Source organism: Bison bison, unplaced genomic scaffold (genome assembly GCF_000754665.1).
Source record: "Bison bison bison isolate TAMUID 2011002044 unplaced genomic scaffold, Bison_UMD1.0 scf7180017864371, whole genome shotgun sequence".
In the NCBI taxonomy this organism is placed as follows: domain Eukaryota; kingdom Metazoa; phylum Chordata; class Mammalia; order Artiodactyla; family Bovidae; genus Bison; species Bison bison.
The window spans coordinates 9,886,567-9,911,781 of record NW_011494943.1 but is presented as its reverse complement, the minus strand read 5'-3'; the positions used below and the strand labels follow the sequence as shown (position 1 = coordinate 9,911,781).

Sequence of the window (25,215 nt, the reverse complement as noted above, 5' to 3'; positions counted from 1 at the left end):
GAGTCAGACACAACAGAAGTGACTTAGCACGCACGCATGCTGCTCATTGCCCCAGCTGTTTAAGCCAAGTCTTCTGTGATCAGTGGACCCACAACCGGTGTGCTGACACATGCTCACCCTCTGGCTGGCCCATCACTGTCCCTGACTTCACCCCTGGTCTGATGTCACAGCACAGCAGCTCTGTCGTTTCCATGGCAGCGGCTGCCAGAGTTCACCAGCTAGGGCGGGTGCTGGGCTGCTGGTGAAGGTGGGGAGCTGCGATTCCAGCCAACTTTGGTCAGTGGGCCCCGGAAACCCTATGCAGACCACCCAGGGCCGAGGTTCTTGGGTCCGGCACCTTATCCATTGTGGGGGCGGTGTTCTCTCTGTGGCCAGTGGTTTGGTGAGCCTCTGAAGGGGGCCCTAGGAAGTGGGCCAATAAGGATGTCCAGGCCGCATGTCCAGAGGCTAACTGAAAGTCCTTGCACCACGGGGCTCTGCATCTACAGTTCGACTGGGGAGGATGGACAGTGGAACTAGTGGGACAGGGTTGGGAATGAATGTGGTGGTTTGCCGGGGGCAGGGATAGGTCATTATACAACAAGAACAGTTGTTGGCATGGGGGACCCCTGACCTAGGCGGGGTAGCCACAGTCATAAGGTCGGAGGGAAAGCGATTGACATTATCAAGTGACATTTAGCTGGATCAGCCATAAGCAACCCCCCACGCAGCTAGCCTGGTGTCTCCCGTAATTTTGGAAGAGTCTATGCCTTATGACTCTCTTAATGAAGCTGGTTGGGAAGGTAACAGACACAATGACCGAGGCTTGTTCTCCTAAGAGGTTGGCTGCCTGGCCATCTCAGCTTTCTAGAACTGTCCTGGTCCTGAATGTGCATCAGGGAGATGGTTAAACATCCAGGTTTACAAACAGCACACCAGGAGAAACCTGTGGTGGGGCCTGGCCAGGACTCATGGTCTCTGTCCACGATCACCTCCTTGCCAGGTGATTCTGATACAGCTGGCCTAACACCCAGCCGGCTTTAGGAACCACCACTTAACTGAGGCAGAGTTGGGAAGTGAGCAAAGACAGAAACTTCTGGGCAGGGAAGTGAGCAAAAGACGGAAACTCTGGGCAGCACCCGGGGTGTCACGAAGTGTGCTTTTAGAGGCTAGAACTCAGAGAAATGGAGTTTAAAGATGTTTCTGATGTGTGTTTTATCCCGGCTTGACTTGGATGTTTCCAGTGATGGGTGTCTCACTACCTATCAAGTCAGCCCAATGATTTCAAGACAGCCCTGTAGAAAGTGCTGCTTTCCATCTTGGCCAGTTTCTGCCTCCCTGTAATGTGTTCTCAGTGGTCTGGTCCAGGCATCTGGAGACACGCACAGTAAGTACCACCCTCTTTTCTAAACAGCTCGCCAAACTTGTGGGTGTTTCTGATAGTGATGAGCATCTGCCCAGATGGATGTTGCTATTATCGTCCCCATCTTACAGGTGAACACACTGAGGCGCCTAGGGTTAAGAAACATGCCCTAGGTCACACAATTGCTCAATACTCTGAACCACCAGAGTATACTGTTCTAGACTTTTCTACCACCTGCAAGCATCCCTCCAAACATTCTTGGTTCCATAGGGCTTTCCTTCCTATGACCTGTTTTTGTCTATTTTTTTCATTCTCCTGAACTTTGAGGCCCTCCTCATCCGTAAGCATTCTCTGTCTTTCTGAACCCTATCTGGGAAGAGACAGCCTCTCCCTTACTCAGGTTTTCTCCTTATCTAGTAAATGTGTCGTTCTTATTTAGTATTCATATATTTTTTATATATTGTTTTATTTATTTATTTAGGCTGTTCTGGGTCTTCGTTGCTGAGGGCTTTTCTCTAGCTGCAGTGCACAGGCTTCTTCTCGGTGCGTGGATTTCTCATTGCGGTGGCTTTCTTGTTGCGGAGCACAGGCTCTAGGCATTTGGGCTTCAGCAGTTGCAGCACGTGGGCTCGGTAGAGGTTACCGGGCTCTAGAGCACAGGCACAGCAGTTGTGGCATGTGGGCCCAGTTGCTCTGCAGCATGTGGGACCCTCCCAGACCAGGGATTGAACCTGTGTCTCCTGCATTGGCAGGCAGATTCTCCACCATTGAGCCACCAGGGAAACCCTGCTGTATATTTTCTGTTAGGTGAATTCCTAAACATTTCAGTAATTATATTTTGATTTTGAAACTTCCGGACTATTTTGTTTGGATCCTCACACATCCTGTGGGGTGGGAATGGCGTGGGTATTCTTCCAAGTACCTATTTCACGGGGCTGGGCTGGATCATTATCCTGCTTGTGTTTGGCACTTGTAGCAGAACAGGTAAAGATCACGTTGGCTGTTTTGGTGGCCACAGGTCTCTGCCGACTCTGAGCTCCTAGCTGGCTCAGACCCTCTCGTTTCCTGCTTTGCTTCTTTAGAAACTATGGTCTCCCACTTGGCACATGCAGGGTTGGACGTGGAGACCCACATGTGGGGTTGTCAATGGGTTCCCAGGACACTTGGCCTTGTTAGATCTGACCAGGTGTTCAAACCTGTGCAAAATCTGAGCTGAAGCCTTGCATTCCAGCAGCATGGCTGGTGTCCATCTCCTTGTGGGTTATCGTGTGCTGGGGATGTCCCATTCGGCGACAATGGACTTGGACTCAGACGCTTGTGCACTTGACTCATGGAAAGCCCATCAGAGCCCCAGACTCTGTTCAGTCTTCTGGCTTTAGACACAGTTTTAAGACACTTCTTTGTGTGAGTCCCAGTCAGTCCAGAGCAGTTTAGAAGCTGTATGAGAAAAGGGGGCTAAGACACCGTCAGACCTCCCAGAAAGTTACAACTATGGAGGAAGCTGTGAAAAGGTGACTGAAATTATATTCTGGGGTTATTTCGTTCAGAGGAATTGTGTCATATATGTATGGTTTTTGATGTTGTTCAGTTCCCAAGTAGTATCCAGCCCCATGGACTACAGCCTGCCAGGCTCCTCTGTCCTCCACTATCTCCCCGAGTTTGCTCAAATTCATGTCCATTGAGTCAGTGATGTTATCTAACTATCTCATACTCTGTTGCCTCCTTCTCCTTTCGCTTTCAATCTTTCCCAGCATCTGGGTCTTTTCCAGTGAGTCAGTTCTTTGCATCAGGTGACCAAAGTATTGGAGCTTCAGCTTCAGTAACAGTCCTTCCAATGAATATTCAGAATATTCAGAAATGTTTTTTGAGGGGTCCTATATATCTTCAAAGCCCTTGAGGGATTTTCTATATTGTAGTTCTAAAGGTAATCCAGAGTTCTAAAAAGGTCAAGTTATATTTCTTCTGTACACTCAGGAGACAGAGAAATGTTTAACTTTACGCGTGAAAGAGCTTTAATTACATGGAAAGGTTCTCTCTGGCCATGCCACTAATTGGGGGCCCTTTTATTTCTATTTTTAAATGTTTCAAAGAAAATGTGCTAAACCATGTCACCTGGGCGTTGAGTCTGTGAGCCTTGGGAGAAAAGCCGGAGCATTTTTCTCGTTGCTGCGGAAATCAGGGGCCACCTTGTCAGGGAGGAGGAACCAGACCAGGTCTGGGAAAGGTGGGTGGGTGGCATGAGGAGGGGTTCTGTTCGAGGAAGAAGGACGGGATTGAGCACAGTGAAGGCGCTGGACCTGCGTGGGGGGCGTTTGGGATGGCTCGGAGCCTGGCTGGCTGTGGAGAAGGGGGCAAGATCATGAACTGCCGGAATGTTCCCAAGCCTGCAGATCAGGGATCGACCAACTGACTCTGGGAGATGGTTAACCGAGCACATTCCTGGGCCCCCTTCCCACTGAGGCTGGGGTGGGATCATCAGTCTGAGGCAGGGCCCCAGAATCTGCATTTTAGCCAGTAGCTCGGGCGACCTTGATGCAGGTGACCTCACATCCTGCTTGGAGACTTGCTCTGCGGACCAGGGAGCTGGTTGCAGATGCTGAAGGGACACAGCTGGCTGAGTCAGAACAGTGGCTGTAACCACAGTGCCGGGGAGGAGGGCAGGGGTGGCGTGGAGATGGGGGAGGTGACAAAAGCCTGGTTAGGAGGCTCAGGTGAGACCCTTCGATCCAGCCTGCCTGGCATCAGAGCCTTACCGCCTCCCTTGTGGTCACTATTCCTCCTCGTTGGACTGGGGTTGCCCTGGAGGCTCCGTTGAGGGGTTAGAAGGCAGGAGGGCTGCTGTGGGCCTGGGCGCTTCCCGGTGGCCTGGGAGGGGGTCTGCCTTGGCTGAAGAGTCATCTGAGCCGCTGCCCAGGTGACCACCGAGGGCTGGCTCTGCGCACCAGGGACGGCAGAGGGTGAGAGGAGAATGGGCCCAGTGTTCCTCACGGCGGCCGTGCTGAGCGGGCCTTCTGTAAGGACGGGGCTGTGGCTTCCTGAGGGGTTGAGGGTGGCGGTCACAGCCCAGCCCGTCCCCCTCTGGGGGAGCAGGAGCAGAAGACCCAAGGGAGAACTGGACGCCCAAAGCATTCTGGTCTGGTCAGTGAGCAGGGCAGGGCTTGGGGATGAGGGCCTCAGGGAGCTGGGGACATGGGCAGAGGGCCCAGGTGCATCTGCCAGTTGCTCTAGGGTTTTCAGTTCCTGAACAAGGGAGCTGACTAATTTCTGGGCTTTTTCCCCAAGGTCACCATCCAGATGTTATAGGTTTTCATCCATTTGCATGTCTCTAGGAAAATCAACTGGCCTGCACTGGGGCGCCTGCCCCAGCCGCCCTGGCTTGGGCTGTAACGGGGTGATTGAGTGGGTGGGGGCCCTCCAGAGTGGGAGACGCTCATCCAGGTTATGCTGATCGTCACCCGTTAGCAGTGCAATTTACGCTGTTCTCTCCAGCTGTCTTCCAAGATGGACAAAGAAACCTTCACAGCTCTGTCTCTCTCCTCATCTGTTTGGACACCCCTATGGGCATTCCTGTGCTGTGCTCAGTTACTCGGTCATGTCTGACTCTTTGCAGCCCCATGGACTGTAGCTGGACAGGCTCCTCTGTCCATGGAGATTCTCCAGACAAGAATACTGGGTGGGTTACCATGCCCTCCTCCAGGGGATCTTCCCAAGCCAGGGATCAAACTAAGGGCTCCCTCATTGCAGGCGGATTCTTTGCCATCTGAGCCACCAGGGAAGCCTGTGGTCATTCCTAAGGGTAGGAAAAGCTGTCTCTGATGTTTGGGACTCAGATTCAAACCCAGCTCATCCCTGTGAGCTGGGACAGTTACTCAGTTTCTGTGCTTCCCTTTCTTCGTGTAGGGACATGATTTCCTTTTCCTTGGGCGTGTACTTAGGTAGATCTACTTTTACCTTTTACTTACGGCTGCACTGGGTCTTCATTGCTTGGCATGGGCTTTCTCTAGTTGCAGTGAGCAGGGGCTACCCTCCAGTTGCAGTGCTTGGACTTCTTACTGCAGGGGCTTCTCAGTTGTGGCACGTGGGCTTAGTTTACCGTGAGGCATGTGGAATCTTCCTGGACCAGGGATCAAACCAGTGTCGCCTGCATTGGCAGGCAGATTCTTAACCACTGGACCATCAGGGAAGTCCCATACATTTACCTTTGTATAACACTGCGAAACTTTTTCAGAACAGCTGCAGCATTTTGCATCCCCACCAGGAACCAGAAGCCTGTGAGGGTTCCGATGTCCCCAGTCCCTCGCCAACATTTGTCATTGCCTGTCTCTTTCGTTGTAGCCATCCTAGTGGGTGTGAAGTGGTATCTTCATTTTGCATTTCCCTGATGAGGGTTGATGTTGACCATCTTGTTATGGGCTTTTATCAGCCATACATAAACCTTCTTTGGTGATGTGTATATTTCAGCCTTTTGCCCATTTTTAAATGGATTGTTTGTTGTCTTCTTACTGGGTCATACGAGTAGTTTATACCAACTGATTCAGGTCTTTTGTTGAGTGTGTGATTTGCAGGTATTTCCTTCCAGTCCGTGTCTTATGTTTATACCTATTAACAATGTCTTTTGAAGTGCAAAGGTTTTTAATACTGATGATGCCAAACTTATCAATTTCTTATATTGTTTTTGCTCTTGGAGTTGTATCTAAGAATGTGTGCCTAGTCTGAGGTCATGAAATTACACTTTTGCTTTCTTCTAATTGTAGCTTTAGACTTTACATTAAGGTCTATGATCCATTTGCATTAATTTTTGTATATGATATACAATTTTGTATATGGTAAGACAGGGTCTAAATTAATCTTTTTTGTATGTGGATACCCGTGTCACTTTGGTTGAAAATATCAACCATTGTGTTTAACGCCCTAGCTTTCTCTTTCTCTCTCCTCTTGCTCATCATGGGGGTTGGCAGACTGGTAGAATATGGTATTAACCAGGTTTCCACATGTCTAACTGCATGATCACAGTTACCAAAAGCTGGTGGCTATGTGACCATTGGTCAAAGACGAGATGTCTACCTGAGCAGCAGCTGCCACTTGCCAGCTGTGTGATCTGGGTCAAGTTTCTCAGTTGCTCCCTGCCTCAGTTTCCCCACCTGTGAACCAGGGGTGCACAGGTTCATTCACCCTTGCACCCTCGATAACTCCTTACCTCCAGGGTTACTGGAAAAAAGACGAGTGGAGGGCAGCCCGCACAGTTCACATTAGTTGTTCCAATTGATGCAGTGGGATTTCTGGGGACCACCATTACTTTGAGCTAAAATTTGCTCAGCCTGACTCCACCCCTCATACCCTAAGATGAAAGAAGGGAAGGGAATCCTACACAGCTGAAGTGGGCTCCGCTGTCCAGGAGGCGGCTCATGTAGCCCACAAATAATGGCGTTTTTGGACACCAGCTGTGAGTGGCCACAGGCTCCATACTCTTTTTTTCTGATATAAATGCAGGTCCTTCTTTAGGAAGGTCTGGTGGAGCACGTGTCCCTGCCTGATGCCAAAGAGATGTGAAAAAAGAGATACCACCAGCTTAACCTCTGTTTGCACTGAATTTTAGTACAAACATTCGATCTGCAGTCATCTGTGCACCTCCCCCCACCCACGCGCACACACGCACACACCTTTCTTGCCGGGGTGTGTTCCTCCTACACTCCTTCCTCCTTTCATTTATAAGTAGCTCCCTCCAGAGGGCCAGGCATTTGCACACACCCCCCTGACCCGAGCCCTAACTCGTCTCCTAAGGTGGGGTCTTAACCTCAGCACTGTGGACATTGAGGGCCAGATCCCTGCTAGTCGCAGGGCCACCGTCCTGTGCATCACGGGCTGTTTCATAGCAGCCCTGCATCCACCCACTAGATGCCTGTAGCACTGCCCCCTCCTCCAGGTGTGGCAACCAAAACTGTTTCCAGAAATGGCCACACGTGCCCCTCTGAAGCAAAACCACCCTCTGCTGAGAATAGCTGCCCTGCAGGTCTTGTGTGGAGGCTTGTGAGACAGAAATCGGGAGCTGAGAACGGGCCCTTGCGGGTGGGGGTCTGGAGGACAGTCTGAAGGGACGGGTCACCTCCCCTAGGCACCCCCAGCCCGCCACACTCAGAGTCCCCCCTTTGCCTTGTCTCCAGGGTCTCGCTTTCCTTGGAACACTCAGGGCAGCTCTGTGCATCCTCCTTCCGGGTGGGCTTGACCCAGAACAGCCGTGGCAGCTGTGGCCTCTCGGCCCCTGGTGCCCTTGAACCTCCGCTCTCTCGGTTCCTACCACCTTCTCTCCAAAGCTGTGTCTGTACAAGTCCCTGACATGCGAAGAAGCTCGGAGAGAGCTGCTCGACAGAGCCCCAGTCCCGACAAGGAAGCCTGGTTCTCGAGGCAGAACCTTTCGGACAGATTGCTCCAGGTCCGAGAGAAGGGAGCCCTGGCCCCGCAGAGAAGACAGAAGGACCCCCAGCAGCGGAAGACGCAGCTGCTCCAGCGCTTGGTCGAGGAGCTGAAGGCAGAGTGGCCGGAGGCCCTGGACCAGCAAATTCGAGGCCTGGGGCGGCTGTACTTAGCGCATCTGTTGGGCTCGGGGGGCGAACGGGCTGAGGACCATGAACCCGACTCAGAGGGCTCGGCCCAGCGGGGAGCAGCCAGGTTGCCCAGGGCCAGGGGGAAGCACAGAGTGGCCACCAGGGAGGAGAAGGGACGCAGGGAGGAGCTGGCCCGACGGCAACCCTGGTGCGCCACGTCCCGGAGGAGAGCAGTGGACCGAGAGAGGCAGGGGGCCTCCAGAGCCACGGGCCCATGTCCCCCTTCCCTGAGCCCCCCGGAGAGGAGCAAAGGAAAACGAGCGCCTTCCACGAAGACCGGCGGGGGCTGCCGTCATGGGACAAATGTGGAGAAGCTCTTGGCTGCCCCGGAGGGGATCAAGCGCCTGGAGGAACAGGAGAGTGATGCAGCCAGGGAGGGCAGGAGGCAGCTGGGGAAGCGGCCAGCTCGTCGTCAAGGCCCGAAAAACAACTGTCTGGATCAGAGCCCCGAAGGCAAAGCCGACCACCTGGAACAGCTGTGTCCAGTCGGCTCGACCCACAGAAGGGGGGCCTCGCCGCCCGCGAAGCTCGGGAACAAGAGCAAGTGGCAGAGAGAGCTGGAATTTGCCTTCGAAGAGTTGTTTGATACCAACAGGAAGCTGAAAAAACACCTGACCTCGCAGCTGGATCTCAAGCCCGGGGTGGAGCAGAGCCCTGGGGAAGACCAGAACTTCAAGGAGGAGACGCAAGCACGGAGAAGGGAGAGCCAGAGAGAGAAGGTGGAAGGAGATGCAGAGATTCATGTGGTGTCTGCCGGGGAGCCCACGAATCCAGTGGGGATGGAAGCCCACCTGACGCCGTCCAGAACCAGCTTGCAAAAGTTTCTAAGCAAGCTCGAGAACCAGAAATACCATAGGATGGCCAAGGGCGTGGTTAAGAGCGACAGTACACTTTGGTCTCCTGGGGCAGGAACCTCTCTGGATGAAAAGGACTGGCTCTTCTGCAGCCCTGGATCCGGATGGGAACCGGCCCAACTGGATGCGCTGGTGCAGGGCTCCCTTCAGCTTCACCCGCAAGAACAGGCAGACAGGGTTGGCTTGATGGCAGCAATGCAGAAGCAGAAGATGCAGGTGGAGCAAAGAAGCATAAAGCAGCTGGACCTGCTCGAGCAGATCGAACACCACAAGGTGAGCTTGGAGGCCGACCTCCAGACGGAGCTGAAAGATGGCAGGAGGGGACAGAGGCAAGCTCGCCTGGTTCATCCGAAGCCTGACTCCCCTCCAGACCCAGAGAAGGAAGGCGGGTATGACCGCAGCCCCACTTCCCCCTCGGCTGCCATCGTCGACGATGACAGGCACAGTCAGATGATCCGTGACATTCAACAGCAGATTCTAGAGCAAAACAAGTTGCACAAGCAGTTTCTTAAAGAAGCCAGGAAACGCTTGCTGGAGTTTCAGAAAATATGTTAAAAGTGAGAGTCCCACCCATGATAAATACATCACTGATAACTGGGCGTTCTGCCGGAACTGGTAGTACCCAAGCCTGTGCGATTGTATTTGCGTCATCTGCTCAGAAACCCGTAGCCTCTTTAAAATGGGCCATCAGTCATCCTCCTGTGCTTTTGGCGCGAGTTCCTCTGCAGAAATCCTACTTACTCCCAATCTTGCCTTTAAAAACTAAGTCCTATTCGGAAAGAATCCTTAGCACGAAAATAAGAACCCGTGTAGGGCGCGGTATGTGGGTCTGGCCAGCATTAGCCCAGAGGTGTGTCCTGGAGCTGAGGCTGTTTTCATGTACCGCGAGCGCAGATGGAAGTGCCAGGTACATTTAAGCGCTTCAGATGTTTTAGTCGAATAAACACTGGACTTTGAGGGGCATCCAAGGTCAGACGGGCGCAATTTCAAAAGATACATCATTAGTTGCTTAGCCAGTGGCTGAGACGTTCACGGAGAGGTCTAACGAAAATCTTTCCGTCTTTTCAAAGCAACGTCGTTTCATAGGACATCACTTGGTAACATTCTTGTAAATTTAATATTAGAAAGTGGCAGAGAGGGAGAGAAGGGGGTGGGAGCAAGAGGAAGAAAGAGGAAAGAGGAGAAAAGAAAGGGGAAATGCTTCTCAGTGACACAGCCCTACAGACTCCTTTGGGGCTGGCAGTGGTGGGGGAGGGAGGCGGCGGGGAATAGGGTGTCTGATCGGTTGCCTTTTTCCCAGCTGTACCCCTGACCCAGAAGCCTCAGTAGCCACAGAGACCCTACACTGGATGGGGCTTTATCTACCAGTTGCATACTTAAGGATTGGAATGGAGTGGACAAACCTTTTCTGCAAGGAGCTGAGAGTAGCATTCTAAGCTTCACTGGCCATATCGTCTCTGTGGCAACTACTCAATGCCTGGAAGGCAGCCATAGACTAAATGAATGGGTGTGACCGAGTTCCAATAAGACTTGATTTACAAAAATAAGGGGTAGGCAGGCTTTGGCCCTCAAGCCAGCATTAGCTGACCCCTGGGCTTAACATATCAAGGAGATGGGCCTCCCTCCCTCCCTTCCAGGAACCTCAGCTGTCCTGAGTAGGAGCCCCTCTTCAGTCATGGTATGTGGGCATCACTGGGCCATCAATGGCCTTTTTAATCTTACGTAGTTTTGCACCATAGCCTAGCTGTAGTGACCAACAGGGAGTGAAGGCAGGGTCTGTTGGGACCCCAGCCTGCCCACATGTAGACGGTATAATCATCACCTGTGAGCCCACCATTCAAATCTGAGATCTGAAATATTTGCCGAAAACCAGCTTTATCTGTGTGCCCCTTCCCTCTTCTGTATGCTGTTCCTCCTTAGCTGTATTGTGTATCCGCAGAACTTGGGAGTTGTCCCCACTTCACACACCAGAACACACCCTGTATTGTTCAGCTTTACTTACGCTTGACCCCTATAAAAAGGATGTTATAGCACATGTGGTCTTTTGGAAGCTTTTTTGGACCCAGCGTAGTGAGTTTGTCCATCTCACAGGCAGGTGTCAGGTTTGCTGCTGCGTCACGTTATCGTGGGAGCCTCTGAGCCTCCTTCCCACCGCTGCTTGTTTTGGGCCAGTTCCCGAAATGAGAATAACATCCCTAATGCACGGGGGTCAAAAGGCCTGGCATCAGAAAGTGCTTTGGGGATGTGTGGCCACCCCAGCTGGGACGGAGGTGTGGGAAAGGTCTCCTTCCTCCTTTCCTTCCCATTTTCACCTCTTTTTTGCCTCTGGAAAATGTTGGCCTGACCTTGCACCATTTTTTCCTGTGCAAATATTGACTGGCAGACACTGCCTCACAAGCCTGGAGGTGAACAGTGAACAACACGCACACGGAAACATTACATTCTGGTGGAGGATACAGGTAACAAGTGACCACAGAGACTTAGATGGCGATGGAAGAATACTCAGAGAGGCAGGGTGAGTGGCCGGATGCGTGTCTCTGAGCATCCAGCCCCCAGCCCCTGAACGTGCCCGTTTGTATGGAGCAGTAATGGCATCCAGCAAGGTGTTTGGTGGGTTTTGGGGGTTTTTTTGGTTTTGTTTTAAAATCAATAGTTTTGAGTGAGGATCCTCCCACCATCTCATGTCTCCAGCATGTGGGTCTCTGTTGTCTGTGGCTTTCCCATTTGAGGTAGAGAAAATGTTTGATCCCAGCCCCATTTCTCTGATCTGCTTCTGCAAAGTCATGGGTCAGGGCTGCAGAGCCGCTCAGTGTGGTCTGAGTCCAGCGTGAATAAAAACAAAAGTCCTGGGGCTGGGAGACCTTTGTCACTCCTGGGCCAAATGAGGATTCCCCCCGGGGAGGGGCACAGGCCTTCAGCAGGTGCTCAGCCAGAACTCCGTCTGTCGCCATGGGATTGCCTCGGTCTGAGGGTGGAGGGGACACCCTGGGGTCACCGGGTTTAAAGCCGTGGCCACGATGGGACCCAAACACTGAGTAATGGTGTTCTCCTGACTCGGCCTGGAAGCCACAGTCTGATGAAGGGGCAAGCCTGCCTTTGAATGCGTTATTTTTGTTTCCACTTTCAAAGGTCGTGTTTGCGCCTCGTGTGTTCTAGGTGAGGAATCGTCCCCTCTTGGCCACACTTGAGCTAAAAGTAGGTGTCGGGGAAGGGCAGTGAGACATGGTGGAGGGTGACTCATCTCTGCCCGGACGGTCCCTCCCACACTGTCCCCCACCTTGCCCTTCTCCACCTGACCTGCGGAAGACCGAAGCGGGGTGGTCTAGAGCACTCTCTTGCCCGGACCAGCAATGTGAGCAACAGAACAGCCCTCCAGGACCACCTCCCCCCAAACAGGTGACCCTCCAGTGGTTCCCAGAAGAGGCGTCACCGGTCACTTTGATCTCAGTGGTGTCCCAGGGGCCCACTGTGGCGTCTGCAAAGACACCGCCTTCACTCCTTGTTGGTCACTTTGATGCGACCGGATGCAGGTGCCAAGGACCCTGGGGCAGCGCCCCCAGGACAGTTTCCACCCAGTCCTTCCAGAGAGCAGTGGGGACCCCGACATGGTGGCTCCTCCTAGGGGGTCCTCCCTCCTTCCCCCATGGGCTCTTCCTCTCTGAAATTGCATCTTCTAGAACGTTCCCCTGGTTGTGTGCTTCCATCCCCACACTTGGGGCAGCTTCCTTGTTCCTGTTTCTCTCTGGGTCATCAGGTCACGTCCTTGCAGCCAGATGGTGGCCCCTCGGGAAGGCCTCCATGGCCGATGGGCTGGTGGACAGCCCCGTCCCCCCCGCCCGTTTGCCCAAGCAATCTACACGGGGCAGGCAGCATCTGTGGGTACCTGTCACAAGGTCCACTCTCCACGGGCACATGTGAGCCGGCAGTGACGGATAAGAAGCGGGACAAGGGACAGCAGTTCAGCGGAGATGGCGGGACAGCTCCTGCCCTGGTGGGGCCAGGGGGGCACCCTTGGTTTTGGATGTGTCCCCGCATTCCGTGGGTGCTGCCCTGGGAGTCCTCGTGCCTGTCCCCTCCCCCATCCAGCCAGGTGCTGGGTTGCAGCCTGCACGAGAACATCCAGAAACTCAGAAATGTAAAATGACGGGAAGATAGGTTTTTAAAATTGAGGCGTGGGGCAGGGGTGCCTCTTCCGGTGAGCCGAAGGAGGCCATAAGGAGCGGCCACTTCTTGCCTCCACGCTATTTGCTCTGTAACAGGATGGAGAGTCGATGGCAGAGCGTAGCCTACCCTCATCCCGGCCTGGAGACGAGGTGGGGGGGTGGATTGCACCCCACACACCACCCACTCCAAGGGGCAGGTGAGCTAAGCTCACGAGGACTAGCTGAGGAGTGGGCTCATGACCTCCCAGCCCGCTCGCCCAGAATCCCTCGACACTGGCAGCTGGAGGTGTGGTCCTGGGATTCCCGCCTTCCCATCCCTGCCCCTGGCTCCTGAGCAGTGCGGTGCGTCAGGGTCAGCCCACAGACCACGTGCTTCAGCATCCCACGCCAGGGCCGCTGCTGCTGCAGTGTCCACGCGGATGGGGCCTGAGCCACCGGCCCTCTGTGTGTGTTCACACCCTAAAGTGAGACCTGCCCAAGGTCCCGGCCCACCAGTGAGGATGCGACCTTTGTCTGCTGCCCCTTGCTTCTCTCCTGTCCATCCGGCCCCTTCCTCAGCCTGCGGGTGGGGAGGGATGAAGGCAAGGCGGGGTAGCCGGGAGTCCTCCCAGCGTCTCTCCCAGCCTCCCACTGCCCCCTGCCCCGCCCAGTCCTGCTCCTGCCCCCGCTCCGGGCTCCAGGCTTGGGTTTGCAGGGCTGAGCTTGGCTCCTCCTCAGGGTCTTGGCGGAGAAAGTGCAGAGCAGCAGTTCCCTCCACAAAGCCGCACTGTTCTCAGCAAATCCTCCCAGGAGCAGGATGCATTTTTTTCAAGTGATTCAGCAGCACGTGAATGGGAAGGGCCCCGAGCCCAAGGCTTAGGAGACCGTGATCAAGGCCTCTGGCGTGAGATCCCACTGGGCCGACAGCAAGAAAGGAGGAAGGGTGGTGGGGCTTGAGTCGCGGTTCTATCCGGGTCCTGGGGTGGGGGGGGGCGGTCAGGAGGGCAGCTTGAAGTGGGGCAATGAGGCCTGCAGCGTGTGTCTGCATGGCAAGGCTCTCCTAGAGTTGCTTCTCTCCTGCTTCCCAGGGGAGCCAAAGCAAACGAACATAAAATGGAGATGGGCAAGCTGGTCTCCATGGAGACGGGGCATCCAGTGGACAGCCGCTCACGTGTGTGTGCTAGAATCTTGAGCAACAAGGGCGGGCCTGGCAGATCCTCAGGTAGCAGGCTCTCAAGCAGCGTGGACCAGGGCTGGGGCTGTGGTGCTATTTCCTGTTGTCTGTCTGCACCGTCCCTGCCCCACCCTCGATTCCCGAATAAACACATCTGCGATGAGCAGTTATCATTCCAGGAGTTTTTGACCTTGGCCTGAATCATGCTGGCCAAGTCTTGACCTCACCCTAGAGAGCCCAGCCCTGCTCTGCCCTGGACATCTGTTGGCTCCTGGAGTTGGGGAGGTCTGGGAAGCTTTGGGGGACCTGGTGGTGGGGGCAGGGTGCGGTCTCTCACAGCTGCTGCAGGGACAGATGAAACCCTCAGTTGCCTGCAGCATCTCAGGGCTGTTTCTGATTACTTCATTTCCCTGAAAGCAGCGAACTTTGAGGTCTCCCCCAGCCGGACTGAAAGGGGCCCGGCCTTGAGGCCAGGAAAGGCAGAGCTGAGTACCCGGGGAGAGCTCCCAGGGCTGTGTCCACCAAGGGACATCTGGGAAGGTGAGGGCTGGGTGCACAGTGAGGCTGGAGGGGAGGTGGGGCTGGATGCTCCCAGGGATTTCCAGGCACCAGGCCAGCGCTGACGTCATGCATTCCTGTGACATCTCCCAGGACCCGCAGCCACACCCTGTTTCCATGTGCTGTTTAGTAGGGAGGGGCGTGGCCCTGAAACGTGGGGCATCAGAGCAGTCTGCAGTCCCTGTGAGCATGACCCTGTCTCTTAAGTCACCATCTACCCTCCCCCCATCGCCACTCCAGCCAGAGAAGTTTGTCTCCCCTGCCCCCACTAAACAAGCAGATGCAACCCCATTCCCAAGGCTCACAGTGTCTTTACCACACACCCCATGGCCCCCTGAGATGATTTAGTTACATGCAAGCAGTTAGAACTCTTTCAGTAATACCAGGCCACAGCTCTGAAAAAATATAATCATTCCATTACAGCTTCAGAGGGCAGAGCAGCCAACTGTGTGTCTGGGATGGTAGATGCAGGAAGAGGGTGCCCCTCGCTCTCCTGACTCTAGCCTCAAAGGTTAGTGGCAGCTAGGATAGAGGTGCCCCCGTTCACATCCCCCTGAGACTTGGAACACGTTCATCAATCAAAGGTTAAGGGGCCTCAGCCAGGTCAACCAGCCTACAGTGTCACTGTGTTCACCCAAAAGGGACAGGAGACCGTCAGCTAAAGTGGCAGCCCCAGGATGTCACTGCAGGGATTAAGCAAAGACTTCGGTGGCTCTGTGATTTGAGGGTATAGATGTCTACACTCGAGGTGCCCATTCTCCAGTGAGTGTAGACAAAAGTGTGGAATCCTCCAGCCCCCTCCCAAGTACCCCAGTGGAGCAGAGCATAGCTGGAGAGTGGGGGTCTGGAGCCCAGCCTGAAATGAGTGGGGGCTAGGAAGGACTGATGCTGAAGCTCCAGTACCTTGACCACCTGATGCTAAGAGTTGACTCATTGGAAAAGACCCTAATGATGAGAAGGATTGAGGGCAGGAGGAAAGGGGGGCAACAGAGGATGAGATGGTTGAATGGCATCACGATTCAATGGACATGAGTCTGAGCAAACTCAGGGAGGTCGTGAAGGACAGGGAAGCCCGGCGTGCTGCAGTTCACAGGGTTGCAAAGAGTCAGACATGACTTAGTAACTGAACAAGGTCCTGTCTGGAGCAAAATTGTTTCTATCTGAATTGTTCTGAAATGGTTGGTGTGTAATTCTTCCCAGAGACAAGCAGATGGACCAGGCGACCCTTCTGTTTGCAAACCAGGGCTCCCATTCCAGGCACAGCAAAAGAGCGGCCCCCCATCCACTCTTGACTGGGGCCAGTAGGGTCTTTGGCTGATGTGCTGGCCAAAGTCCCCTGACCCCTCCCCTGCAGTAGGTGACTCTCAGGCCGTGTGTCCCTCACCAGGGGGACCACTGGGCATTTTCCATGTGACTGTGAGCAAGATTGAAGAGCAAGGCAGTGGGGTCCTGGTTAATGCCATCTCCCTGGGCAACCCTCCCAGGTCCAAGCAGAGGCTGCGGTAGGTGCGCTGGCCTGGGAGAGGACTGGTGGCTTCTGTAGACACTGAGCCACCCTTGTCAGCTTGAGTCAGTACACACGTAAGGTTCAGATGGTTCAGGCCGGATTTTGACCTTGTATTTAGATGGATGTTTTTCCGAATCCTGGAGATGCCCACAACTCTTCCAGGCAGACCCGTGATTTTTTTATTAAGCTGGAAGCTGTGCAAGGGCTGGCACTGGGCGCTTGGGATTCAGGGATGTTGAGTGTGTTGGGGCAAGGCTGTGAACATTTACAAGTCAGAGTCCTGACATCCAGGGGCTTACCGTGCTCTGGGGTCGGGAGCCCATGTTGGCAGAGTGGCCTCACTGGGAAAGGTCCTATAGTACATACACGTAGCATATGGGGTGCCTCCAGAGAGCATTTGGGCCCGTGGCAAGACAAGATAATTCAGTTTATTTCAGTGTGAAATAAATGAATTTCAGAAAGGCAGTTCTCCTTGGGGGGTCTGGCTTCCCCACAGACTATGTCCTTGGCTTATTCTTAGCCTCCATTGCTTCCCCGATAAGGTCCGCAGACACTGGAGGACTCATGTCAGTGGGAGAGACTTGAATCAACATGGGCCGGTCAAGTGTGCTGTTCTTCTGGCCACACCATGTGCTGGGGACACCCAAGATTTCCTGCCCGTCCTCTCCGTGTCCCCTCCCCGGCTCCCCACCCAGGGCAGTGGCACAGTCTGGCCTCCGTTGGTTTTGCCTGGGCTGTCGTCATCTCTCGAAGTCTGAACGTCGCCTGTGTTCCTTGGATGGTCGTCCGCAACCTTGACTTTCCATCCACTCCGTTCTTTTCCATCCCATATCTGGCTGGGCGGACTAAGGATTGTTTTTGCAGGCTCCTAGTGGGGGAAGTGACGTCGTGTGGTGTCCACAGCCCAGGGGTGGGGCCGGGTGCTCTGCGGTCGCGTGTGCTTTGAATTAAGTCCACGGTTGTGCATTCCAGTAGCCAACATCTGGCGGTGAATTCATCAGCCAGCAAATCACCCTTGATCTCAAACCCAGATGTTGTGTTCACAGCCGAAGGGAAAGAAACAGAAATTTGAGCAGCCTGGGGAGAGGCCATCATTTTGGGGTGCAGAGCAGTCAGAACAGGGATCTTTGTAAAGACCCTCCCTCCTGCTGCTGCTTTTGGTTCTTGAGGGGCAGGGCGGTGGAGCAGAGCTGTCTGCTCGTGGGGGTAGACAGGACATAACCTGATCCCCAGCCCCAGGGCCAGACATTGGGCTCAGCACGCAGCAGGTGTTTGGTAAACAGGAGTTCATGCCTCGATTTTAATTTCTTCCCGGATTCTTTGGGTCTCTTCGCTACTCCCCAGCCCTGTCCTTTGGGCCTGGGTGTCAGAGAGGCCCTTCCCTCACTTGGAGTGGCTCCAGTCCAGAGCTCAGGGTGATGCCATCGTTCTGGGTGCAGGAAACGTGTTTCTGGAACGTTCTCCTTGTGTCTTCCTCTGTCTGCCGTTGGCAGGTAGAGATGGTGCTCCTCTGTTTTCCAGCCCATCATCCATCTGTCTTGCCTGGGTTGGATCTTCTTGAAGGCAAGCTTTCTTACTGAAGACTTTCCCCTACCTTGCACCTTTTTCCCTTTGGACAACAGAATGGGGGTCCGGGTTTGTCCTTAAAAGGTAGCCCAACTCTGAGCTTGGCAGGGAAGACAGTCCCCACTCTGACTCGTGCTGGGGGCAGAAAGCTGAAGGTCAGGATGTCCGTGGCTGAGCTGGCTGGGGTCCACTGAGATGCCATCTCGCCCTCCCTCTCATGTGGGGCCTAGACATCTGTTTCCCTTTGGGTCTGCTATCTGTAGCTTGCCCATGGGATCCTCTGGTTGTAATCAGTTCCTTTGCCAATACTTACATGTGTCTCCCCACCCCCACCCCATGCAGAGGGTGCTGAGCCCAGATGGCACCTCGCATCCAGGTGGACAGGAGTGTGCCCAGCCTCTCTCCTTCGTGGTTGGAGGGTGTTGATGCTTTGGGGAAGGTTTTCCATAGAACTGAGCTCTTTTTTCTCTCTTTCTTCTCACTTTCTTTCCTTCTCTTTGTCTTTCATTCTGTAAAACATTGAGACTCAGTTCACAGACCCTGAAGAATCTGAACTCCTGTTCCGTGGTGACAAGCCCAATCAGAGATCCTCCCCACCCCACCCCCGACCTCCCTGCCGGGAGCTCAGGGGCCAGTGAACATTATAGGCTTAACTCTCTTCTTTTCTGACAATTTTTTGAAGACGAACATGTGGTCTGTAGCCGCAGAGCAGGTCCTCCAGGAAGCTGTTACCAGACCCAGATCTGGCGTCCGCGATGCCCAGGGTGGGTTCCCTGGGCCTGAGCAGTGAGTGTGGTGCGGGTCTCCTAACTCCTCGCCCCCCTGGGGAGTGAGAGAATCGGTGCCATTCTTCGCCGTGGGGCTGTGTTTGCGCTGAGCTGCGCATGCATTGTGTGCCAGGCATCTCTTAGGCCCAGCTCTTCCTCCCCTCCCTCACCCTGAGGGTGTGCCCATTCTGGCGATGGTGGTGTTTCTCTGTTTCAGAAATGAGTAACTGTGTCCCAGCAAGGCCAGGGAGCTTCCCTGAGGCTGTGTCGCAGGGAGGGGCTACGGCAGGATGGAGTCCTGGTGCTGCCCACTTTCAAATAAGGACCCAGACTGCCCGAGAGCTTTAGGAGCTTTTACAAGAGAAAAATGCATGGACCTTATTGTGTGGAATGGAATGGGGTCTCTTGGCTATTTGGGAGTACTTTTTGCTTATTTTCCTTTAAAAAAAAAAATTGGTTTCAGTGTAGTTGATTTAAGTGCTGTTAATTTCTGCTACACAGCAAAGTGATTTGGTTATATTATATACATTCTTTTTCATATCCTTTTCCATTAATGATTTATCACCAAATATTGAATATTATTCCCCGTGCTGTATAGTAGGACCTTGCTGTTTATCCATCCTGCATATAATAGTTTACATCTGCCAATTTCAAATTCCCAATTCCTCCCTCCCCCCACACCCCTCCCCCTGGACAGCCAGAGTTCTGCTCTCTCTGTCTGTCTGTGTTTCATAGATATTGTTCATTTGTGTCTTTTTTTTGGATTCCACATGTAAGTGATATCATATGGCATTGGTCTTTTTCTGACTTGCTTCACTTAGTGTGATAATCTCTAGGTTGATCCATGTTGCTGCGAATGATATTATTTTATTCTTTTTTATGGTTGAGTAACATGGATGAAATGTTACTCATCCATTCATGTGTCAGGGGACATTTGGGTGGTCTCTGTGTCTTGGCTACTGTAAATAGTGCTGCTTTGAACATGGGGGAGAGTCTGTGTATCTTTTTGAATTTCAGTTTTATCCAGATATATGCCCAGGAATAAAATTGCTTGATCATAGGGCAACTCTAAGTTTTAGTTCTTTGAGGAACTCCATCCTGTTTTCCATAGGGGCTGCACCAACTTACATTCCCACCAGCAGGGTAGAGGGTTCCCTCTTCAGCATTTGTTATTTGTAGACTTTTTAACGATGGCCCTTCTGACTGATGAGCGGTGTTACCTCATGGTAGTTTTGACTTTTTGCTTGTTTTCTGATGGTCAGCAGAGTGTTCATTGAACACCTGTGATGCAGTAAGCATTGTGCAGAGTGCTGGGCCTCTGAACAATAGTACCAAGCAGCTTCAAAAAGCACGCAGGGCTGGGTACACCATAACACAGTTCGGCATTGCTTCTTGTAGGCTCATGATCTCCTTTGGATGTTCCTGGTTCATTTGATAGCGTGCGCTGAGGACGACACTGTGGAAGAGCAAACTTGGGACAGACTGATCTGATGTTTGCTGATGCGCAGAAAAACTTCCGTGTAGTGTGGCGATAAGGTATAGACTAGGCAGGCTGTAAGAGGGACCAAGACAAACCTCACCTGTGTTGCCATCCAGTTATCTCAGGTTCAGCTCAGCAAATAGAGCTAACTGTTCTATGGTTAGAACATAGTTTCTGCCTGTTAGATGCTCCCTGGTCTCTGCGTAAACAAGGGCACAGGTGTTTATAGCAAAATGGATGAGAGGTGTGGGATATACATCAGGTGCCACGAGAGGACAGGGTTTCCCAACGGAAGATGGAGAAGGGCTATTTCAGCTGGGTCTTGAAGGATGAATAGAAGTTCTCCAGGCAGAGAGGAGATGGCATTCAGGGCTGAAAATATGGACACCTCTGGGCAGGTTCAGATTCAGGAAGTATTATGGACTGGCGGAACAAACAAGAGCGGGTGACCCCCAAGGCAGCCAAAATAGTCACTGGCTGGTGCCAGGTTGCCAGGAGGATGTTTAGAGGGCAGCAGCGGGCGGCCAAGGAAGATGCTTGAGCTGGATGGGGTATGGCCGTGAAAAGGCAACACGTGCTGGGGTGGGAAGATGGGTGGAGGGGTGGGAAGAAACGCTGAGATCAGGACGACCTGCTACAAGGGCAAGGCCCTCTGTTCTGGCGTGGCCCACCGCTTGGCATTTCCTGGATGTGGCTTCGTAGGTTGGGGCCTGGCTCAGCCTGGGAAACAGGAACCTGTGGCCTCCACCAGTCATGACTCAGCGCCAACAGAAGGAAAATAAGGATGGCTTTGCGCCGGGGCGGGGAACTGGAGCTGGGGTGGGGCACTGGAGCTGGGGCGTAGGGCTCTGGTGCCAGGCTGGGATCCAGAGAGCATTTGGGGGATCCAGAGGGGTGGGCACAGATGGGGGTCTGTGTCCTGGACCTCCCTGCTCTGTAGGAAAAGACCGCCCTGACCAGGGGCTCTGGAATTCCAGCCGCTCACTGGGGTGGAGGGTGGGAGGCTCCTCCAAGCCAGGCCCTGTCTGCTCCTTGTTTCTCTATCTTGCTCACACCCATGCTCACGTGACACTCATCCACAGTGACCCTGAACAGCCAAATCTTGAAGGACAAAGCTTTTAAAGCCATTAGAATGGCCTGTGCCACCAGCTGACGAGCCTCAAAATGAAAAAAGGGAGGGAGGGCTCTGCCCAAGTGACAGCGTGAGCTGCTGATCCCCGCCTGTCAGGTTACAGGGCAGAGCAGGGTCCCGGCTTAATTGCTGGTAGGAAGCCCTGGGTTGCAGGGCCTGCGAGCAGCCTCAGGCCTTGGGGAACATTCCGGAACCTTCCCAGCCTGACCTCTTCCCCTCTCCTCCATCTCGTGTCAAGGTCCAGGACCATCCTTCTTTGTGTTTTGGCCTTTTCCCTCGGCATCTGTCCCTTTTTTCTGCCACGGATGCTCTCAAATGTTTCCTTCTCCGTTCCACGCACTTTGGGTTAAAATGTTTGACCTTTCTCTGCCATTGCCTCTGATAGAATGTGTGTTATTACAAAAAGCAGCCCCAGGATGTTTCTCAGGGACATGCAGAGGACGGATTCAGAGGCTGGCAGGATAGACTTTTTTGATGTCAGACCCCCAACCTAAATATGATGGGGCCTGTTGCAGGAAGGTAACTCCCCCTCAACCTTCAGCCTGAAAAAGCCTGACTGACCGTAGGCTATGGGAGGAGGTGGGCAGGGTAGGACTTTCACCATCCTCAACTGCGTGAGCAGGATGGCAGGCCAGTCAGTGTGCTCATCTGCTTTCCCAGCCACCGGTACATACACATTGGAGAGAAAGGGAAAAAAGCCCCAGAGTCCCATCGTGTGAGATCCACAGTGATCCGTGTTCAAATCAGTGATGGCCTCAGCCACCCCCAGGTCTTGAGGGACAAGAGCTGCTCCGGGGTCCTGTCAGCAGAGGGCTCTGGCGTCATTCCTGGTCTGCCCCCTCTGGATGGGGTCCAGTGCTGTGCCCAGGCTGGGATTACCTGCCCTTGCCTCCTGCCTCCCTGCTGCCACCTCCACCCTGCCGCCCCAACCTCGGAGCCAGGACAGTCTTGCGGGGGACTCTGCTCACCTTTGCATCTTTGTTTTGCAGTGATCAGGGCCAAAGCAGTCAATAAGAAGGAGGTGGACTCTGGCAACGACATCTACGGCAACCCCATCAAGCGGATTCAGTATGAGATCAAGCAGATAAAGGTAATGGTGGCCTTCCTGGGCTTGCTGTGTCCGGCAGAGCCGTGGGAGGTTTGGGAGCACGGCAGGGTGTCCCGCTGTCTCAGTGCACCTCTAGGTCCCTAGAACTGGCCCAGCCATGCATGGGGCGGACGGTGAGGAGCAGGGGCGTCAAGCTGCAGGTGGATCTGATTCTCCTTAATCTGTAAATGCCAGAGAACTTGGGTGTACATGGTATATTCCCATTGGCTCAGTTCTTCCATAAATGTGTTATCTTCATTCTGATGCCTATAAATCAGTGGCAGAGCTTCAGTGTTAAGTCACCAACTTCACAGCTTCTGTGGAACATTCCATGAGTGCCTCTCCGCCTCTTCCATGGTGGGTGGGTTCATAGGCAGTGGGAACTTGGCCATTGTTTCTGGGAGCCCACAACCAACGGGGCAAATGACCTAATTCCCCAAAAGTGCGAGTGGGCTCCGGTCTTGCCTGGTTAGCTTTACTTTCAAGAGGAGTGAGGATTTGGAGAGAGGCCGGCTCCTATGGAGAGATGTGCTGGGACATTACCTAAGAGAGGGGACTTAGGGAAGAAATGGACTTGGCAGCCCAGCCGGTGATGGAGAACATGCTTTGCCAGGCCGGATAGGACCAGAGGCATTGAGAGCTGTAGACCCAGTGGGAGGTGACTGGTATTTGTCAGTTTTTCAGAATGTGGGTTGTGTTTAAGGTAATATGGCAAGGAGCCCATATTTGGGAGGGAGGGAGGGAAGACACGGGGCAGGTTGGGAGGACAGGACCGGTGCAAATGGAAGGTTATTACTGACAGTAACTAATGGAAAAGACTGTGATACTGGAAAGATTGAAGGCAAAAGGAGAAATTGGTAGCGGAGGACAAGATGGTTAGATAGCATCACCAACTTAATGGACGTGAATTTGAGCAAACTTGGGAGATAGTAAAGGACAGCGGAGCCTGGCTTGCTGTAGTCCATGGGGTCGCAAAGAGTCAGACATGACTGAACAACAACAAAACTTGGTCTGTAAGAGGGAAGAAGATTCTAGGCTGTAGCTGGAGAGACAGCTTTGTGACCTGGTTAGTCATTGTGGCCGTCCATATTGTTACAAAAATAGAAAATACATGTTACCAGAAGGTCAGCGAAATGCTTAATCATTATGTCTGTGTCATTTAAAGGGGTGCCCCGGTCTCTCAGTGCCAACGTCTCTATTTATGAAGCAGTTAAGACAGTATCTCTGCTCTAATGACCCACTGTGGGGTTATGAAAAGGGAGGTGTTGACACCGAGGCAGCACTTTCAGCCCTTGGGTGACAGACATCATTCATAACCTTCCTTGGCATGGGTTGGGGTATAGCTCTTGCAGAGCTGGTTCATTGTGACATTGGGATGACCCTGTTCCATTTGGGTTTGCTTCTTGAAGCTCTTCCCTTCCCCCAAACCAAACAATACCATTAACCTGGGTTTAACCACGCAGCAAGAGTCCTGACGCGGTTCGTGTGGAATTGTGAAGCCTCAGTGGTGTGTGTTCCACGGTGCTGTGTGGCCGCCTGTGTTGTGTTGGTCCTGGCACGTGTGCCCTCCCCTTTCACCAGGCTGCAAGTGAGCTGTACCCCTAAAATCGGAGTGGAAGGCAGTTCTCAGCCCATGCTCACGTCCCCGCCTGTCACTGGCCCTGGTGGGGCAGCAGGAACCCCCTGGCTGGGGCTTTCTCAGTTCCTGCCCAGATGCTGGAACAATGCACCCCTTCTGAGCAACAGGTCTGTTCCCCAGGGGCTCTAAGGAAATCACAAGTTGAACTCCTTTTGCCCAGAGTTACATCCTAATTAAGAGGTGCCTCTCTGCTCTGGAATCAAGTAGCCAGTACTTGATCAGAATTCCTGGAAAGAGACGAAAGTGGCTGTCCTCCGTGGTGGGTCAGAATCACCTGGAGGTATCCGAGCCCCTCCCTGGAGATTCTGTGATGACCTCACGCATGTTTGGGAAGGCAGGTGTGTCTGAGGCGGGTCCTTCTGGATGACCAGTTCATCCCCAGCCTGGTGACAACTGCCACCCTAGGCAGTGAATCACAGTGACTCCGGAGAACCCTGTGCGTTAGGAATAGTTGTCTTCCAGCCTGTCTGACTGCTGTGTCCCCATCCCCTTTCCGTGCTGGCAGTACCCCGGGTGCAGGTTGGGGCACGTGTTCAGGGAGGCATCCGGATTCCTGGCTGTGCTGCCCACATTCACTTACGTTCCTCATCCTCCTTTTTCCAGATGTTCAAGGGACCTGATCAGGACATAGAGTTTATCTACACAGCCCCCTCCTCTGCCGTGTGTGGGGTCTCTCTGGACATTGGAGGAAAGAAGGAGTATCTCATTGCAGGTGTGTACGCGGATATGGGTGTGGGCTGCTCTTCGAGGGCGCCCAGGGGAGCGGAGGCGGGGTGGCTGGAGGTGAGCCAGAGCCTTGACGACATGCATGGTATACACAGTGCTACTCAGAAGTCTCGAGGATTCCCTGCTTTTTCCCATCAGAGGACTGATGAATTTCAACCGTCCTCCACATTCCCCTTGTTAGAATAGTGGAACCAATGTGACTTAAGACAAAGAATAGAGTAAACCAGTGTTCATAGGAAATCTGAGGTCAGATGGACACGGATGAGAGGCTGGAGGTGCTCAAGGCTGGGCAAGAGGCGGAAGGCAGAGTTGAAACCTCGTTTTGTTATTTTTTTAAGTAGCTTTTTATTTATCTGGCCATGCCAGGTCTCAGTTGCCACCATGCAGGATTTTCGACCTTCATTGCAGCACACGAGATCTTTAGTTGCGGCATAGGGACTCCTCGCTGCAGCATGTGGGGGCTAGTTCCCTGACCAGGGATCTAACCAAACACCCCCCTGCATTGGGAGCTTGGAGCCTTAGTCACTGAACCGCCAGAGAAGTCCCAAAACCTTGCTTTAAATCTCTTAATATTACTGTGTGTGCTACTCGCCTGTTCCTTTGTTCATCGTATCCCTCTTTCATTTATTGTGATAAAAC

At 53.3% G+C, this 25,215-nt stretch overlaps 2 protein-coding genes across 2 annotated transcripts in view; both read left to right on the top strand.

The window, feature by feature from the left end:
* Nucleotides 1-5,060: 5,060 nt before the first annotated feature.
* Nucleotides 5,061-15,620, top strand: KIAA1731NL (KIAA1731 N-terminal like). The gene has a single exon (XM_010856271.1). The coding sequence runs from the start codon at nucleotides 7,677-7,679 to the stop codon at nucleotides 9,351-9,353; it is 1,677 nt and encodes a 558-aa protein (XP_010854573.1). The 5' UTR covers nucleotides 5,061-7,676; the 3' UTR covers nucleotides 9,354-15,620.
* Nucleotides 15,138-25,215, top strand: part of TIMP2 (TIMP metallopeptidase inhibitor 2) — a 23,694-nt gene continuing 13,616 nt past the window's right edge. The window contains exons 1-5 of the mRNA XM_010856519.1: nucleotides 15,138-15,183; nucleotides 16,060-16,174; nucleotides 21,640-21,643; nucleotides 21,717-22,214; nucleotides 24,454-24,562. Coding sequence (XP_010854821.1) covers nucleotides 15,138-15,183; nucleotides 16,060-16,174; nucleotides 21,640-21,643; nucleotides 21,717-22,214; nucleotides 24,454-24,562 — 772 coding nt within the window. The remainder of the gene's footprint in view (nucleotides 15,184-16,059; nucleotides 16,175-21,639; nucleotides 21,644-21,716; nucleotides 22,215-24,453; nucleotides 24,563-25,215) is intronic.